This window comes from Antennarius striatus, chromosome 5 (genome assembly GCF_040054535.1).
Source record: "Antennarius striatus isolate MH-2024 chromosome 5, ASM4005453v1, whole genome shotgun sequence".
Classification (NCBI taxonomy): Eukaryota; Metazoa; Chordata; class Actinopteri; order Lophiiformes; family Antennariidae; genus Antennarius; species Antennarius striatus.
Genome location: NC_090780.1, coordinates 16,963,997 through 16,983,502, shown reverse-complemented (window position 1 = coordinate 16,983,502; position 19,506 = coordinate 16,963,997). Strand labels below are relative to the sequence as shown.

General features: G+C 39.7%; 3 protein-coding genes across 4 annotated transcripts; 1 reads left to right on the top strand and 2 right to left on the bottom strand.

Moving 5' to 3' along the window:
- Nucleotides 1–46: 46 nt before the first annotated feature.
- Nucleotides 47–3,305, bottom strand: olfml3b (olfactomedin-like 3b). The gene is made up of 3 exons (XM_068315681.1): nucleotides 3,072–3,305; nucleotides 1,885–2,170; nucleotides 47–1,807 (listed from the first exon to the last, which is right to left on the bottom strand). Exons 1-3 carry the CDS (start codon nucleotides 3,303–3,305, stop codon nucleotides 1,020–1,022), a joined length of 1,308 nt encoding a protein of 435 aa, XP_068171782.1. The 3' UTR covers nucleotides 47–1,019.
- A 1,729-nt stretch (nucleotides 3,306–5,034) lies between these two features.
- avil (advillin) lies at nucleotides 5,035–11,428 on the top strand. 2 transcript variants are annotated; one of them, XM_068314960.1, is made up of 20 exons: nucleotides 5,035–5,084; nucleotides 5,253–5,350; nucleotides 5,557–5,631; nucleotides 5,808–6,004; nucleotides 6,076–6,184; nucleotides 6,266–6,376; nucleotides 6,850–7,055; nucleotides 7,143–7,221; nucleotides 7,371–7,469; nucleotides 7,636–7,789; nucleotides 8,356–8,456; nucleotides 8,988–9,125; nucleotides 9,207–9,365; nucleotides 9,474–9,653; nucleotides 9,747–9,895; nucleotides 9,976–10,120; nucleotides 10,254–10,442; nucleotides 10,528–10,596; nucleotides 10,806–10,916; nucleotides 11,079–11,428. In XM_068314960.1, the coding sequence occupies exons 2-20, from the start codon at nucleotides 5,291–5,293 to the stop codon at nucleotides 11,190–11,192; spliced, it is 2,445 nt and encodes an 814-aa protein (XP_068171061.1). In that variant the 5' UTR covers nucleotides 5,035–5,084; nucleotides 5,253–5,290; the 3' UTR covers nucleotides 11,193–11,428. The 2 variants fall into 2 exon arrangements, with proteins under 2 accessions (XP_068171061.1, XP_068171060.1); XM_068314959.1 differs by having other exon boundaries at nucleotides 6,076–6,376.
- Nucleotides 11,429–11,736: 308 nt separating this feature from the next.
- On the bottom strand, nucleotides 11,737–19,461 carry si:ch1073-456m8.1 (golgin subfamily A member 2). Its single transcript, XM_068316368.1, has 6 exons — nucleotides 18,904–19,461; nucleotides 18,554–18,628; nucleotides 16,447–16,485; nucleotides 16,089–16,250; nucleotides 15,908–15,991; nucleotides 11,737–14,381 (listed from the first exon to the last, which is right to left on the bottom strand). Exons 1-6 carry the CDS (start codon nucleotides 19,000–19,002, stop codon nucleotides 13,845–13,847), a joined length of 996 nt encoding a protein of 331 aa, XP_068172469.1. The 5' UTR covers nucleotides 19,003–19,461; the 3' UTR covers nucleotides 11,737–13,844.
- Between the last annotated feature and the right edge of the window lie 45 nt (nucleotides 19,462–19,506).

The window sequence follows — 19,506 nt, the reverse complement described above, 5'->3', positions numbered from 1 at the left end:
ATTATAAAATGTTTCATAAACAATGTGGATTTAATCAAAGATTCCATCTGTTTTCAGGTGTATTTTATTTTAAGAATTATTAAAAATTAGAGGCAGAAACAGGAAGAGGTAACTGTAGGAAAAAATAATGAATTACATGTAGATAAATTAAACATTTGCTTTAGTGAGAGGCATTATTCATAAAATTAAACCTCACAAAACACAATCTGTTCTACAAAAGAACACCAGAAATCTAACAGCATTAGCCAGCTAGCTGTCGCTCGCCTGTGTCCTAATCTACCAGGTTTATTTGCTGCCTGCTGTACAGGCATTTGTTGTACTTCTACTAAAAGGGTAAACACGTAACTGTTACCTGTCAGAAAGTGACAGGGCTCCAACTCAACGGTGGGGGAATGCAACTGAATTAAAGTGCTTTCATGCAATGTGTTAATTAAATGTTTCCATCCACCACAATAAAAACATGAACAGCTGTTGTGAGTGTGGACACTTCATGTGCGTCCATGACAACGGGGGTGCAGGGCATCCTGATGAGAAAATTTTGGCACTGAAATGGCATCCGATAAAAATAATCACAGATACAGAAATACAGTAAGTCTAAAAGTTTAACATATAATTCTGCAGTCCAGCACTTTGCTCCTTCTTAGATCAGAGTTGGAACAAATAAAACTGAACATCGCTGCTGATTTTATTGCGTGTTGCATGAAGCGGTTTTTGAAGTATTTCTCCTGCCATCTGTATTTCTCTCGCGTAATTACTGTGACTTGAAATCATTCCGAAATTGACATTCTGGTACATCACAAATAATAAAAACTATTAATAACACTTAATAATAAACAATCCAAAAAGGGGTTTCAAGAGTTTGAACCAGTGGGTTCCTTACAGGCACTTTAGATATCTGCCATCCTGCAGCATGCATTAGAATGGTCAGCAGTGACCTACAGTCCATGATATTTGTACTAAAGGAGAGTAAGGGGTGCTTCTAGTGGGGGTGTGGGTGGGGTTGTAGTGTGTCTTTAAGCTCAAATGTCCAGCTTCTTCTTCATGACGAGCTTGTACAGGATCTGGTAGCCATCGTCCCAGGCGTACAGCAGCTGCTCGTGAGGGTTGTACTTCAGGCTGGAGTGTGATCCGTAACGCTTGGGGAAATAAATAAGCGGCGCCTCTTCATTGGTTACCATTCCATTGACATCATACACACACTGGACACTTGAGCGACCCGGCTGTAGGGTGTTGTAAGCCACGTACAAAGTCCCACAGATCACGAAAGCTGCCTCTGCATTTTCTCGGGGGCAGTTTGTGTCCCACGTTTGTTCGATATCCAGCGAGCTGGTGGCCATTTTGGCCAAGGAGATGTATCTATCGTTCTGCTGCGTGGCGTAAATGACCCACAGGCCTTCCTCATCCATGGCTAGGTCTATCATGGTCTTGGGGGATAGGGTAAAGACTGGGACGTGGTCCTGAGCTGGGAACACTGCGCTGTCCTTCACGGAACCGCTCTTCATGTCGTACTTGACCACTGTGATCTCTTTATCCTGGTTGATATAGTAGACGTGACTGTCGTAGACGATGTGTCCCGTTCCTTGCCAGGCCGACGGCAGCTTCACGCTTTTGGACAGAGCCATGCCCAGCGATCGGGTGAAGTCTTGCACAGATGCAAACACGTGGACGGTGTCTTCATCTGTTTCATTAAAAATGTAGACCTTCCCAGAACCCCGAGCGGCCAGGTCTTTGGTCCACATGCCCTTCGGTCCCCCGACTCGCTTCAGGATCTTCATGGCTTTTATGGTAGAGATCATGTCGCCGCAGTCTGAGGAGAGGAAGAACAAGCTAACAGCGTGTCTGTGTAGGTTCATCCAGGTCATGATGAATGTATCATAACCTCACCTGATAGCTTTAAATACTTGGCCTTCTGCTTCTCCTCCACCAGCGTCACCTGCTGCTCGATCAGTTTGTCGTCCACATCGACACACGGCTGAACTCCGTTCTGAGTTTCCAGGTAGTCCAGCTCCCGCTCAACGCGGTCCACCCTCGTCCCCACGGTGTCCAGGCTCGTTCTCAGCGTCTCCTTCTCCTTATCTAAGGTCTCCAGCTGGGAAACCATCTGCTGCTTCAGCTCCCTCAGCTCTGAGGCGTAGCGGGCCGTCTGCTCATGCCACAAAGAGATCCGGTCCTGTGTTTAAAAAAAGATGGCGTCAGATAGTTAGGCGTGAGTTTTACGCAATCTTTCTTTTCCTTTTCTACTTCAGTGATTACAGAAATTTCTTTTCTTTTTTAACAGAAATTAAAAAGGCTGATCGAGATGTAAAAAAGTCATATCATTTTCAGGCTCAGTAAATAGACTGGGAGTATAATATGTAGGACATTCATCCTTTAAATGACTGGGTTCGGCCCAAGGCAAGACTCCACTGTACTCAAATATCCTTTGGCAAAACAAGGAATCCTACCAGCTGACTCTGTGGCAGACTTTGACCTTTAACCTCAGTGTGGGGTTTACAAAGAAACATAGGAATTCAGATTTATTTAAGGTACTTTTAGAATGACTGACATGAAAATTAGAACAGAATTTGTCCAAATTTCATTCAAACAAAACCATAATATTGAGATAATGCTCATTCAGTTATATTTGAAACTCGAGGCCTCCATAACCATAATATGATCTAAAATGTGTTCTGTATTCTGTGGGAGAAATAATTACCTGTACTTGATGATGACATTACAACTAAACAGTTTTAGATGCGAACAGGGAAAATTTTCTCACCAAAATACCTTTTGTATGATTTTTGAATTTTTCACAATGTAGCTTTTATGAATTTCAGTTAATCATCACAAATGCACATCTGTCATTTTATTTCTAACAACTCTAATGTAACTATAAAGACTTCAGTCCTTCTTTATCTTAGTTTTTTCACCAAGAAACCTTCAATCTCTACACAATCCCAGAATCTCTATAATTTTCAAAGAGCTGCATTTTGAAGCATTTTCCTCAGGAGTCACTCACATCTGCATTCAATTGCCTTTGCCCTGTCCCTGGAAGTTTCCTTTCAGAGGGACTGAGGTGAAGTCAGTCTTACCTCAATAGCAAGCAGCCTCCGCTCCAAGTAGTCAATCAGTGCTTGGTGCTGAGTGTTGGCAAAGCAGGCCAAAGTAACCAAGACAACAAGTACTCTCATTTTGTATCGGCTCAAGGTGTTTAGCTCTAGTAAAATTTTTGACTTTAGTTCAGTCAGAGAGTGTGGAGGAGCCAGCAGATTCCCAGAGGTGGGCTGGAATGTTTTACTAAGCTGTCTGGGAGGAGCCAGAAACATCTGCTGCCGATGGAGGCACACGGGCTGACAAAGACAGAGGTCCTTTTTAAAAAAAAAAAATAAAGCTGTTACCTAATGACAAGAAAAATATACAATGAAAATTTAGTGCTCAATGTACTATGTAGAGTAGGGAAATTTAAATTCAGAGCCCAGGGCTTTAATGTGCTGCAGAACCACAAGTTACGTAGGAGGAGGAAACGTAATGTGAGGAGGAGAGAGGAGTCAGTGAGGCTCTGTCCTCCTGCACAAACCATAGAGAGCTGATTCTGAACAACCTCACAACATAAAGTGTGTTTAAAAACTCACAGACTTATAACTAAAAGTTATACTGAATAAAATATTAACTGTGCTAACAGCATGCTAAGTGTTGTATGTTCCAAACAGGTGTGATTTATTGAGAAAGGTGACTGAGAGAATATGAACATTTATTAACACATATACACACACACACACACACACACACACACACACACACACACACACACACACACACACACACACACACACACACACACATAAACACACACAAACACGCACATTAGCCCACCTAGAACATGACTGATTTATGACTTAAAGTACATGAATTTGAATCAACTGATGATTTTAAGGTCTGCTCGTGAGTCACTCCCCTGAAAGAGGAAGGAAATCAATATAAAAGATATCTATGGTTATATAAAGTTTTATTCAAAATCAAGAACTGAAGACCTTCTGAGGTTTGAGTGCGTTTGTTCATGCTGTGGTGAGCGCTGTGTCTCCCAGTTGTCCCAGTGCACCGGCACGGGTGTAATCATGGGTTCACGTCTAAAGAACATCAAACATCAGCGGCTTTGGCTTGTGGTGAATTATTGGGAGGTGCTTTTAACAGTGTTGTGTCTCACCTCTCATTATACAAGTCTTGTGTTGTAGAGGTCAGTGATGACATTACAACACACTTCAGTGGGGTTTGTTTTCCTGCCCTTTCATGGTTCACTCCAAACTGTGTTAATTACAGTTTCCTGCTCTGAGGAGGTTATATTTAACTGGAATCAAACGTATGTAAGCTCGCACATTTTTTGGGAGTCAACCTTCTGCAGGCAGGTTTTCCTGAACCATCAACAAATAGTTTTTTTGTCAGATATGAACCCTTTCTGATGATGTCTTTTTGATGACTTCACACCTTTGTATTGAGTGGCAGTGCCACGTCTCTACTGCTGTCACAGATAACCACCCTGCCCCCCCAACTATATATTTTAGATCTGGATTGAATTGTGCAAAATGGTGGAAAATCATCCATTGTTTTTAATTTACTGGTCTACTTTTTTTTATCAGGTTAATGACAGTGAAAATGTGGTTCATATGTGGACATGCTTTGAAATTTAAGCACTTCTTTCTTTGCTCATGATCCAACATTATAAACACTTCAGCATATGTGTTTATTTTAAGTATAAACAAACAAATAAATATAACAATGCTAAATTTTAGTGAATCAGGATTGATTTATGTTGTAAATGTCATTATAAGTTGCTGGTGTCTGGCAAACCAATGTGTGTGACTGGGTGTAAGGTGTGTTTTGTCTTCATTTGACTGTGAGTTACGTCTGTTTTTTTTCCACACATTTGCTTACAGGTCTGTCTGTCATTGATTGGGCAGAACTCTGAAAGATCCTGAATCATGCAAACATAAGCAAATATTTTAGGGGCACAGAGGGGAAGAGAGTTGAAGGCCTGTTTCTATCAGGTAGGAAATCATCTGTTAGACATCATCAATGCTAACGGGGAAATTTTCAAACAAGAGTATCAGGTATGTTCAAACTATGAGATTTTATCATGTTGAGTCAGGCTACTGGTTGCATTATTATAGGTCTGTGAAAACGGGTGAATCATTTAATCTGCCACAACTATTACCAAAAAAATCAGCTTTGCTTTTTTTTTTTATAATGAAATCTTTTTCTCCCCCCAAAAATTAAAGCAATAAGTCTGCCATTGAATCTCACAGCATCCGAGCAAATGGAGTCCTCATTCAAAGCTGTGACCCACAAACCTGGGATCATAATTTGGAGAATTGAGGTAATTTGATTTTGCTACAATAAGTGACTGAAAAGTGGTTTCATAAAAAAAAAGAAAAGAATGTCTGTCACTCTGGGACAAAGTGACCATAACTATGATAATTACATAAAAAATGAAATAAGTTATTCTTCAGTGTTTGGTTGTTTGATCTAACCTTTATGTTTCTGTCAGTATAAAATGGACATGTCTGGCTCCTTTTGCAACAGAAAATGGAGCTGGTTCAAATCCCTGAAAAATCTTACGGAAACTTTTTTGAGGGTGACTGCTACATACTTCTGTCTGTAAGTTGGAAAAGATGACAAGTGAATCATTGTGGTATTGGATTCCGGGACTCGTTATTCATACAGATGGCTCTTTATTAAGACGCTGACCTTTGGATAATGTTTTGTACCATAGTATTTAGTGTGTCACACAGCTTCCACACACATAATGTTCTTTCACTTGTATGTTTCTCCAGACACAGAAGCTGAACCGCGGTCTGTCTTATGATATACACTTCTGGATTGGCTCGCAGTCCTCTCAGGATGAACAGGGTGCTGCTGCCATTTACACCATCCAGCTGGATGAATTTCTGGGTTTCTCTCCGGTTCAGCACCGCGAGTTCCAACACCACGAGTCTGATGCCTTTAGAGGCTATTTCAAACAAGGAATAATGTGAGCAAAAATGTAGCTGCAATCATTTACAGGGAATAAAAGTGCAAAAATCACGAAAGTCTTTTTTTTAGCCATAAGAAGGGTGGAGTCGCATCAGGCATGAGACATGTAGAAACCAATGCCTACGATGTGAAGAGACTGCTCCATGTGAAGGGGAAGAAAAGAGTGACAGCAACTGAGGTGAGCGGCACCTCTCAGCCGTTATGTAACATTATAGGATGGAAGAAGTCCTGCAGAAGGAGAGCATTTCTCTTTTTTCAGGTGGAGATGAGCTGGAACAGCTTCAACCTGGGAGATGTGTTTTTGTTGGACATCGGTAAGATGATCGTTCAGTGGAACGGACCGAAGTGTAACAAACAGGAGAAGCTGAAAGTAAGTATTTTGTGAAAGTCTGTGGATGCGGTTGTTCTGCTGGATGCAGGATTCATAAGGAAATAAACACTAGAAAAAATTATATTATCTCTACTTGGTAACAACTCACATATTGTGTGCCTTTCATTAAATTTTGATCCCCCTCTTTCAATCATTAAAGATATAAATCATCTTGCTGAATTTAACTGTATCTGCTTCTTGTCCAGTCTTGTACAACATTAAACATGGATATACATGATGTACAAGGCTGGGCATCAAAATAGCATCATTAGCCTTTATGGAAAATTGTGCAAGTGTTCATTTCCTTCTTCCTGCAGAAAGTTGTGAGATTCATTATCTCAGCATGCAAACATCAGTACAGCTGTATAGGTTTGTCAAACTTATAATAAACCTAATTTAAGTCAGTCACTCCTCATTTAGAATAGTCTCATTTTAGTTTTCTGGAAGATGTGGTGATAGTCTCTGGTTCTCAGGGCATGTTGCTGGCCAAAGACATCCGAGACAAAGAGAGAGGAGGGCGAGCAGAGATCAGAGTGGTCGAGGGTGAGGCGGAGAGCAACTCTCCTCAGAACATGGAGATCCTCAATGGTATTCTTGGAGAGAGGACCTCCAGTCTGACAGATGGGCCTCCAGATGAGATTGCAGACCAGGAACAGAAGTCAAAAGTCATTCTCTACCAGTGAGTTGCCCCCTGACAGCAAATGGCGATTCATCCATGTACTGAGTTGCATGTTTCTTCTGACTTGTTTGTGCCTTCATTTCACAGCGTGTCAGACGACAGTGGTGATATGAAGGTCACAGAAGTGGCCAGCAGACGGTTGGTTCAGGATCTCCTCAACCATAATGTCAGTTGATCAATAGTGACTTTCACTCGGAACCTAATTACATATTAAAGTAAAAGAAAAAAAATTAGAAGTGGTCGAGAGAGGTTGTAGGTGAAGATTTATTTACCAGTAAAATGTAATAATTTATTCATTTATTCTTTAATTTTTAGGATTGTTTCATTCTGGATCAGGGAGGGACGAAGATCTTTGTGTGGAAAGGGAAGAAAGCAAACAAAGCTGAAAGACAGGCTGCTATGAGCAGAGCTCTGGTGAGTGACTCTACAGCAGACAACCAGACGTGAACTCAGCCCTCCTGTGTCATCTACACTCAGTTATTCCATATAGGCTTAAAAGCATTGCAATGTGATTGCAGGTGAATTTAAGCAATGTGGTCACAATCATTTGGTAAAGTTTTATTTTGATTGAATGTTGTAGGAGTTCATAAAAGCAAAAAACTACCCGATTACTACAAATGTGGAGACGGTGAACGATGGAGCAGAGTCAGCTCTGTTCAAGCAGCTGTTCCAGAGGTGGACTGTGAAGGACCAGACTCAAGGCCTGGGCAAAGGGCACACCAGAGGGAAAGTGGGTATGTCTCTCCACAAAGTTACATAATCACATATCGTATCATAAATTATACCAGGAATTACCCTCCTCCCCACAAATGCTCAATCATTTGTGATTAATGATAATATCCCACTTCAAAGCGGTGATGTATTGTAATTGTTAGTGTTCGTGTGTTCGTCTGTTTGTTCGTCCGTTTGTATGTCCGCCAAACATTTTTGCAACCTCAGATAGAAAGATGAAACAAAAAGCAGCTTACTCGGGCGGCAAAGCGGATGTAAATGAGATGATGACCTTTACCTTGTGAAAACTAGGTCAAGGTCAAATTTCAACTTTTGTACACTCAGGAACCGGATAAGATAGAAAGGCGAGGGAGAAGGACAGTGTGAGTAGGACTATAGATCAAAGCTAATGCTACCTATGCACTAGCTTTGATCTATGGTCAAAGCAAGTGCATAGCTTTAACCTACCCTGAGAGGTCAAAGCTATGCACTTGTCAGGTACTACTTTCTGGGTACCCTGACCTAAGTCACAGGATGTTGCCTTCTCTGACTGCCTTGGTTTTTGTTTTGTGACCATATTCTCCTTTAGCTCATATCACGCAGGAGAAGTTTGATGCCACTCTGATGCATGGGATGCCAGAAGTTGCTGCACAGGAGCGAATGGTGGATGACGGCACAGGTGAAGTCCAGGTATCTGTGACCATTTAACTTGAATAATCTGTTTATCTAATCCAATCTACTAACAAGGCAGTCACACACTGCAACATCTGGCTACAACCCTGATTTAAAAATTTTACCCTGACCTACTTGCATAGGTCAAAGATCAGAGCTAGTGCTCTGACCTACTGTCATTGATCAAAGCACTAGATTTGATCTATCTTATCCGGTTCCTGAGTGTAAAAAAAAAATTTTTTTACCGTGACCTACTTTTCTCAAGGTTACTGTACTGTGACCACATTTAACCCCCTGTGCACAAATTTTGTTCAGTATTATGTTCATATTGATGGACCTTCATATGAGTTGTCCATGCCTGGGAATTCTATTTTTTTTGCCAATTGATTTGGAATCAATTTAATTATTCATTTTATTATTATTATCCTCATATTGGCTAAACGTAAAAAATATGAGTGCATGTGCAGGTAGTGGGGCATCAGTAATCTGTGCAGCAGCAGTTTACTTCTTGTCATTGTGTGTGATTATGAACCTTTCTGATGTTTGCAGGTGTGGAGGATAGAGAACCTGGAGCTGGTCCCTGTAGACCCCCAATGGTACGGGTACTTCTACGGAGGAGACTGCTACCTGATCCTCTACACTTACCTGGTTAACAACAAGAAGTCTTTCTTACTTTACATATGGCAGGTGAGTTGTAAATTACTGACAGATAAACATCTCTCTCTCATTGTAGGGTGTACTTAAACTTTTGACTTCATATAATTTCAGGGACGTCATGCGACACAGGATGAACTGGCAGCCTCAGCAATTCAGGCTGTGGACTTGGACCAGAAGTATTCTGGTGCACCGGTTCAAGTCAGAATTACTATGGGCAAAGAACCACGACACTTTATGGCGATGTTCAGCGGGAAAATGGTCATTTTTGAGGTAGGACAATGGATAATGAACTTACCATAGGTTTAAACAAATATATCATTTATAGCACGTATACACATTTACCGTTAAAAAACAGAATATATGTCTCACTTCTCTCAGGGGGGCACATCCAGACAAGGTTTATCTGAACCAGAGCCACCGATAAGGTTGTTCCAGGTCCACGGTTCTGACTGTTTCAACACAAAAGCCATTGAGGTTCCAGCCTTGGCCACCTCTCTGAACTCCAACGATGTGTTTCTACTGAAGAGCCAGTCAGGAATTTATCTGTGGTGTGGAAAGGTCAAAAAGAAAAGAAAAGAAAAAGTTAAATCAGATTGAAAGACAATATAGTTTAAAAACTAATACTAAGTGTAACTGACTTTTGGTCACCAGGGGTCACATGGGGATGAGCGAGCCATGGCAAAGCAAGTCAGCTCTGTGATTGACCAGAAAGCCTCTGTGGAGATTATAGCGGAGGGTCAGGAGCCCATTGAATTCTGGGAGTTGCTTGGAGGAAAAGCTCCATATGCGAGTACGAAGAGGTGAGAGAGAATAACCCAACTGTGTTGCCGTTGTTCACAGATGAGTGTTGCAGTGAGAATAACACACTTGTTAACTCCAGATTACAGCAGATGGTTGCAGACCACCAGCCACGCCTGTTTGAATGCTCCAATAAGACAGGCCGTTTCATCGTTGCAGAAGTGACACAATTCACACAGGACGACCTCAGTGAGGATGACGTCATGCTCCTGGACACATGGGACCAGGTCTGAACCGACACCCTTATTTGTATTTGCAAACTTGTCTCCATGACAACACAAACTTGATAAACTGCCGCGTTAGTCACTCAAATATCGACTCAGTTTAATCTCTTTCCGTCCTTCATGTTGTCTGTGACAGGTGTTTCTCTGGATCGGTAAAGACGCCAATGAGGTGGAGCGTACAGAAGCCGTGGTCACAAGCCAAGAATATCTGCGCACCCACCCTGGTGACAGAGACCCAGAAACTCCCATTATGTTGATCAAGCAGGGGTTTGAGCCCCCCACCTTCACTGGGTTTTTCGTCGCCTGGGACGCCTCCAAATGGAGTGTGAGTGTTTGGGTTTTCAAATTGAGCATCAGCAGGTACATTCATGAGTAAAAAAAATTCACTGACCAACATTTCTTTCTTCAAGGGAGGAAAAAGCTACGAAGACTTGAAGAAGGAGTTGGGAAATGACCTATCACCTGTTACCATTACGGCTGTATGTAAAATCATGGGAACAGAAATGATCACATTTGGGATGAAGTTTATTTTTTCTTGCATCAGGAGATTCTGATTTACATTCATGAATGCAGGGTTACTTTAAAGCATCCTTGATGACATATTAATTTTTGGCCAGCCAGCTTTAAGTAAGTGTCAAGTCAAGTTCTTGTGTTGATTAATTTTTCTGTTGGTCTTTCTACCTTCTAGGATGAGAACTGTGAGAAAAGCAAGAAAATCTATCAGTATTTTCCACCTGATGACCTGGTCAACAAGAACGCCACAGAGCTGCCTGAGGGTGTAGAGCCAACTGAGAAAGAGGTATGTGTGTGTATGTGTGTTATTATCAATGTAAAGCTTATGTCTGGTCCTTCCTTCAGTCCTTACTCAGAAAAATACAAGTTTTACCCATGATGCTTTGCTGCACAAATGTACTGTATTTACCCTGCAGAGAATGAGTGTATTTCACCAACTGTTTTCCAGCAACATCTCTCTGACTCTGACTTCAGCATCGTATTTGGAATGAGCAAAGATGACTTTGAGACCCTGCCACAGTGGAAAAAATTGAATATGAAGAAAGAGAAGGGGATGTTTTGAAAATGTTTTTGTACTTGAAATAAGCTTCTACTTCTGTAAACAGGAGTCTCCCCCTAGAACTACTGCTTTTTTTGTGTTGTTTTTTGTACCCCTAGTTTTAGTGTGATTCATAGATTTCTTTCAAAACACTGTAATTCATTTAACAAATATTTATTAACTTTTAACCTTTGACAATTTTTGTACGAGTCACCGTTTTGGTACGAACTCTTGTGATGTTAAACGAAAAATAATAAACACCTGATCCTGCTGTGGTTTCAAGGCATGTGCTTTACTACTCTATTATGATGACTCATCTTAAATACTCATCCTAATGAAAACAATAATAAAAGTAAATATAAACCAATTAAAAAATGCAGCTTTGTGACAAGTGTTCCTTAAAACACTCAACAGTAGAGGTGTACTTCGCCATCTGTTGGACAAATAGTGTAACAGCATGTCAAGACAAACCAGAGGACCAAGACTAGATCAAGTTCAATAACTCATTTTCTTTACATTATGTAAATTGTTGAGGATTAAAAGGGAACAATCAATATCAAGCATTATTCATTCCTTTTATTTTGATATGTTTGTGAAATATTTGCAATAACAGGGATGAATTCACATCCTTTACTATTACATCTGAACAAAGCTCAGGACAGAAAAAGAATAACAACCCAAAAAATGCACAAAATTACAGCAAGAACATATTTTCGTAACATGTAAAACAAAAACAAAAGTTCAGTTTGATTAACTGATAAATTGTAAAACATAATTGTCGTTGTGTGATTAGACATTTCAAGTCAAAATAGCTTCACTGATTAAATTCAACAAACAAGCTTTTTGACGAGAAATGAATTGTAATTTCAAGTGAACTGATCACAACCAGTGATTGTAATGAATAAAAGACCTGAAAAAAAACTGTCCACAGTTTGAGCAAAGGAAACGACTACAGTACAGCAGTGAGACATTTCATCAGCTCATTGTGTGGAAACCAGCGGTGATCTGAGCAGTTGTACATCAGCATACAGATCATCACATATTAGAATGTGAACCAGCATTTCAAAATCAATAACAAGATTAATGTTACCTCAATTTTACAAAGTGAATAGCAGCTAGGTGCACTTATTGCAAAGGTATTTATGAAGGTACACAAATGTGTTCATATTGTTCATTTTTTTGTTTTCTTTTTACAGAATCAATTTATAATTGACAGTATTATTGATAAAAAGTGCCAATTTGTTAATGCTGCTAAACTCCAACTTAAAAACATGAATTAAGTGACAAAATTTCCAAATGAGACAGAAATGGAAAAATCCATAAACACCCATTATGCAATAAATAACTTCAAAGGATTACGTATTTAAAATGTGCAATGCATTCTGTGCAGAAAGTACTAATAAATGATAATTGGTAATCGATACACATTTGTATGTGTTCATGCAAACTAGTTTTATCAAATGAAGTGAAAGGGTCGACTTCTTACCCCAAGCATAAAAAAAATGTAGCATTGTAAAAAATAAAGTTATAAATGCATTAAATATCACGTGCATACAGCAATCAGACACTGAAGAGAACTCATTTCAGTGAGTTTCAGGAAAAAGGCTGCCGGAGGACAGTGGATTACTTATCGCTGGCGTGTTTGGTCGCACAGGAATGTTGTTTCTAATGACATCTGACAAATTTAGGCCACAATACAAGAAACGCTTAAAAGTGCAAATGCAGCAGAATTAATTTCCTCCCAAAAGGACAGAGAGCCATATATAAATTCAAGATTAACAGTTCTTGTAAAAGTTGCCAAGGCAGTAAAGTAGATGGTATTTTCCCTTTCGTGGAACATCTGGCTCTTATAAACCTGCAAACAGCTGCCTGCTATTACCAGCGTCTGACCTCATCATCCAGACTCATGTCCAACAAGGCCGAGGAAAGTCAGACCAAATAAATCTAATGCAGCTAAGAGCTGTCGAGTGTCTCAAATTATCAGACTGCCTCTGTAAAGTCTGACTTTCTGATGTGTACTTATAATAGAAGCCAAAACAGCAACAGGCCAGATACTTAAGAGCTCAGGGAGTTTTCTCTTCTGGTAAATCATGCATACAAACCACCCTTCTGGAAAGATTATCAAAAAGGCAAACAGTCCAAGTAGCCTCAAGTACATTTCTATGTCTATCCACACATTTAGCAAGACAATAAAAAGAAATTATTGGTCATTAATATTAAGTAGTCATGATTTTAATTCCAGCGATTCAACTTATCCAGATCCTGAGTTTGTTTGCTGTGAATTTAAAACTGAAATTTTCCCCTCAGCTAGTTTATTACTAGTAGGATGCTCCAAATCATTAATTTCATAACATTTTAAATTACTATCAAAATTTCAATTTCTCAAATAACAAAGTAACATCTTCCAAGTGTTAGAGCAGCAAGTACTCAGTTATAACACACTGAAACAAGCTATTTTTGGCATTTTTCTTGAAAAATTACATTAACTAAATAGTTTGGCATTCATGGTAACGAACTGATAACTTCCAGAACCTCTAATTACAACTCTGAGCGTTATTGGAAGTTTTCTAAGAACATGAATATAAGACTTCCCAATCAGGAAGTTTGTGATTTACACCATGATTAATGGTGACCTTTCATCCCTTTCTCCAGTAGCAAAGAAAAAAAACAAAACCATTAAGACACAACACAATTTTCAGGGTTCTTGGGATCTCCGGTCTCATCTTCACTGACCACTCTGCTGTTGGCTGAACGTTCTTCTAAATTTTCTGAATCTGCTGGCAGCTCCAAAGTGCCTGCTTCACCTGGAAACAGCCCATCTTGCTCTGGAGTCTCAGCATATGCATCCTCGTAGGCACTTATACTATCTGAGTCATTCCGGTCTGGAGATGGGTCCCGTCCGTTGCTGCAGTCGGTGTCATAACTCCTCCGTAGGACCCCTTCTTCGGAGAATGGGTTTTCCAGTGCGAGAGAAGGCATATGGTTTAGGGGCTTAGTGATTACCCTCCGCAGGTTCTGCAGAATGTTCCCTTCTTCAGCAACATCTCCACTCTGTGTCACTTCCTCTGACACACCATCTCTGCTTTCACTGCTTTGAGATTCTTCACTGCCAGGAGCATATTTCACTTGGTGTTCCTGTGTTGTTATTGCATCCACTTGATCACATCCACTTCCTTGCGTGCTCACAGGCTCAGATGGTTTGTCATTCCTCTCCTGAAAAGAAAATTCATATTGTCCATGTGAGAATTAACTGTAATGTGAGATCAAACTTATACCAGTGTTATCGTACTTTAGAAATTGTGAAATATGTTTAAGACTAAACCTTCCAATATGAAAGCAAACACATTATATACGAAATTGATCGTACAGTTGTGAATAAAACACTGAACACTTAATGCTGAATATACTTTATCTTCTTCTTTGGAGGAGGCTTACTTTCATAAAACAAAAAGCTCTCAGCAGTTATGCTCATTCATCTCCTTCACAGTTTTACAGGTCTTTGGTAGCCCCTCCCTTATCGAGTGCAGTTTTGAAGCCATTTATTGTAACTGCACACATTGCATCTTCCTGTCCTCGTGGTTTACTCTCAAATCTCGGCTTGAAGATTTTTTTACTGTGACCTCTTGTGCACTCACTTTGTTCTTGTCTAAATGCTTCCCACTTTAAGCTTGTATCCTCCAGACAATTACTGTACAGTAATTCCTTGCGCATTCGTGCAACAACACGTGTGACTTCAACTCATCGCGGACTTTTAGTAGGTAGTCATGTGATACCATATGCGCATTCTATTGGCTGACAGCATCCGGATGTGCGCTACGTTCCGTGAATATCGGACTTCCGTGAGACACAAAAGTGCTTTAAACAGTCGATAAGAGTGTGGGAAAAGATAATACAGATAGAAAGTAGTTTAATATTAATATTAATATTTAGTATGGGGAGGGTCAATAAACGTTTAAATTACCATAAATAATAAAACTTTTTCGCTATATCGCAGAATTCGTTATTTGCATGTGGTTCCTGGAACGCATTAACCGCGAGTAGTGAGGGCGCACTGTACTTCAAAGTGTTTATCATGTCTCCTCTTGCTCTCTTATATGTTAAGCTTAGGAGCTTCAGCTTATCCAGTTTTTCCTCGTAACTTGGATCCAGCAGTTTGGTTACTCTCCTCTGGCCTCTTTCTATAGAATGCACATCTTTCCTTAATTGAGGGTGCAGCTCCATACTCCAAGATGGGCCATACTTGACTCTTGCAGTGTTATCAGAGTTTTTTTGTTAGGCTATGATTAATGTTCTCCTCATCATCCCCACAATTTTATTTCCCTTGTAGGTGTGTACACCTATACGCCATCACCAAACTCATGAAATACTTACTTTGCATTGCTCATGTTGAAACCATGACAGGCACATGGCTGAATTTGATTAACATAATTTCATACTACACAGTACACCACTTATTTGCAATGACATTTAATAGTGTGTGACTTTTTACTGGCAAGACAGCAGGAATTCAGTGTCACGATACCAGTGTAGAAACGAAGTGAGAAACAGCTTGTCTTAAAATTCCTTCTTGATTAAAACTACGTTTTAAAATTCAGGCACCATCTGTAATTCACATTCAGTGATGAGAAATCACCTTATGGTTACATAACATGCAGAAAATTTCACTTTTTTTTATATGCTCATTCAAAAACCATGTGCCTCCTTAGTGTTATATAATGTTCTTTCTTCTGTCACATTACCTCTTTTAATCTCTCCACCTCTTCCATCAGAGAGCTGACCATGCTCTCCAATTTCCTTTTAGCTTCCCTCTCTTGTTCCAGCTCCTACAAACAGCAGCATAATGAAGGTACCACTGGTTTTTTAGGGTATCATAAAATAACCATAAAAACACAACAGACACTACAAAATATTTTGACATACCGAACTAGCCTGTTTAGCTTCTCCTTGAGTCTCAGCCAGCAGCTCCTCCACGCTCTCCAAGGTGTCCTGCAGGACATTCACCTGGAACAACAGAGTTTCTCGCTCGATCTCCAGTCCATGCAGCTCCTGCACCACGGCATCATAGCTGCTCTGCAGCTCAAGCTGCATCATAGAAACAGGTACAAATCAATGTGGGTAACACGTGTCACTCAGTGAGTGGGCACGTGTTAAGCAAGATCTCAGAGGCCTCAGTGAGAGATTCATCTATTCTAGAAACATGACAATGCCGTCACATGAAAGGGAACCTGCATCATTTCAGTGATTGATCAGACCTCACAGAAGACTCAAAAATGCTCACCATATCTGGGTGTCCCATGGAGAGGTCCAGATCAGACTGCTGCAAGGACAATCATTTAAAAAGGGCTTACCAGTCAATCATAGATGAGTTATTCACATGAATTTACACTTTTACATCACATTTGTAAAACACATGACCCGAATGCATATTGTAACATTAGGGTTAATTCATTTTCTAAAAATGAATTAAGCCCTCATGTTATTGTGTGGCTGAATTTGAGTTCACATTATCTAATCTTACACAATATTCTTCACAGTTAACCGTTGCTTTGTGTTGATTTCATGTAGTTAACCTTGTAGATCAGGGGTGGGCAAACATTTTGACTGGTGGGCCACACAGAGTTCTAAAATGTGTCAGACGGGCCAGCTGAGGAGCAGATGGATTGAGTGCTTATTTGTACTAACACAAATGACATGTAAAAACCATTACATAAAAGGTTTTGGCTTTTAACAGGCAGCAAAGCATAAATATGCAAGGGTTATTGTAAAAATTATTTTACAACTGCATTTATTTCATAAAGTTATATAATTTAAACAAGTTTAGCAGGCCAGATTGCAAAGCCCAACAGGTTGCACATGGCGCACTTGCTGTAGTTTACCTATTCTAGACTAACAAAATCTAATCAGTCACACAGTGTGATACAAAAGTGCAGCTATCAGAACGAACGACATTCTCTAAAAGACTAAATCATGCAGGAAACATATTTAAGTTCTGAAAACACCCCATGTGATGAAGTTTGATTAAAAAAAAATTATTAGGCACAGAAAATTAAAGGTTCACAGAACTTAGTAGAGCAATTGCTTATTTAAATACATTTACATTTAGATTTAAATACAATAGACTCACTGCCCCTTCAAAAAAATGTATATACCCCAGGCATGATAAATTAAGAAAGAGAAAAGTAAAACATCTTCCACACTATTTCTTTTTTTTGTTTTTGTTTTAATCTCTTTTGGGAGATATTAAGTGGTGTGAATTATTTGATCTCAACCTGAAATTATACAGTATTTTAAGCCATAACAAAGGGTTTCAATGAAACAAGTCTGTTTGGTCAGGATCCAGGAGCCAAACAGATAGGGTGATAACTGGTTTCATATAACAATGAACTTTATTTCTATTTAAAATTTCGTTGCACACTTGTGTATGATGACTATAAAAGCATTCTCTTCTATTCTATTGCAAATCCTGCAAGAACACTGTAACATTATCATTTGTTACAGCGTCCCAAATTTCATTTGATTCTTTCTTTTACTGTTTTGTTATTATATTATGTCAGGGGTGTCAAATTCATTTAACACCACAGCAGCTGTCCTCAAAGACATGCAACAAATAAATGTAACTAAATGTAACTCAATGTAATGTAACACAAATGTAACTACTCCTTAATGTTAAACAACTCTGAATTTATTACAAACATTATAGTTTCACAGAAAAAATATGTTTGCCTGTTGCTTTTTTATAACATAAATCCATTCAATTTGTCACGTTATGAAACCCACAGAACTCCATCAATCAAGGATCAAACTATGCAAGTGAAAGAAGACAAATTGTGTCATCAAACACAAGTTAGGCCAGAGTTAAAATGGGCTTGATTACTGCATTGTGGGAAATTTAGTTTTTGGTCAAACCACATTTTTGACCTATTTATTTTTAGACACTGACCTTTTATGCTCTCCCGGGAGCGTAAAATGATGCTGCGGGCCACATTTGGCCCACGGGCCTTGAGTTTGACACTCGTGCATTAAGTGTACGAGAACCTTGAAAACAGGCTCAAACTATGTTTCTGTTGTACACTGGATTACTGCTGGGACCACCAGGTCTTCTTCCAAGGAATTATTTTCTACTATATTGTTTGAAAAAAACCGACATGTCACCTGTAAAACTCACTGTATCTGCTTAAAATCTCTAATTTTATAGTTATTATATTTTTTTCCTCATATCGTACAGCAAAATCCCCGACATAACCATAGCCCTACTGTACTCATTCACGCCATGTTATTGACTACGTTACTTCCCACTAACCTTACCCTTAAATGTCACCCTTACACTTCAGCCACACTTTCAAGACGTTCACTCACGGTTCCTGTTGATGCTATCTGGGACCTACCTGGCTGTCACTCCTCCGCTTCAGGGTGCCTGCCCGGCTGTCGCTTCGTGTCAGCCGCCTGGATGAACTCTCCGCCTGCCGAGGAGACAGTAGCGCAGTTAGCATCCCGTGGCTAGCACCACAGCTCACACACTAGCTAGCCCAGAACGGAAGTGAACCGAGGCTCGACAAACACCAGTATGACTGCTGACGAGGTTTCAGTCGTAAACAGTTAACACAATTGTCTGTAACACCATAATAACGCATTTAGACGTTGTTGTTTTTTGTTTGCTTAACAAAAAGGTGTAAAATATGACGTTAGTTTTTGCTGTAAAGAAGTGCTAAACAATAACGCACATTTGTTTGCGTACCTCTTTTATGATGCTGCGAAGAGACTCATCCTCGCTGATTCCCCGCGACAACGTCCGTTTTCTTGGGGAGCCGTTTGTGTCCACAGGGCCTGAATGCATTTTGACGGTCTATAATAAGTTTTTGTTTCTTTAAAGGACAAACCAATATTTTTCGGAGAAGTGACGCTTGTGCTTCCTACGCAGCTACAGCAATGAATTACTAGCGGACCAATGGGTGACGCCCAGGCCCCAATCTACGGAAAGCGACGAGAACCAAATTGAAACCATCAAAATTTGCATAAAACATGCAGTTGTTTTATTCAAATATTTATATGTCTCTCTCTTGAATTTCTAAAAACAGTAATTGTTTCTCATTGTAGTATTTACTCTGGGATTCCTTAATTATATAATTGTGATTCGTCGTTATATCGAGACCAAATACATATTGCCCTCCTCAGAATATGTACTTTTCCAAGCTCTGATCCTGGTCCAAATCACAGCGTGCATAATGGGGGACATCAATAACTTGTCATAATATTGGTAAATTGTAAAAAAAAGAAAAAAAAAAGAAAAAAAAAGTAGTATCACAGTTTTTTTCAATGTAAATTGAAAAATGAGGAAGAA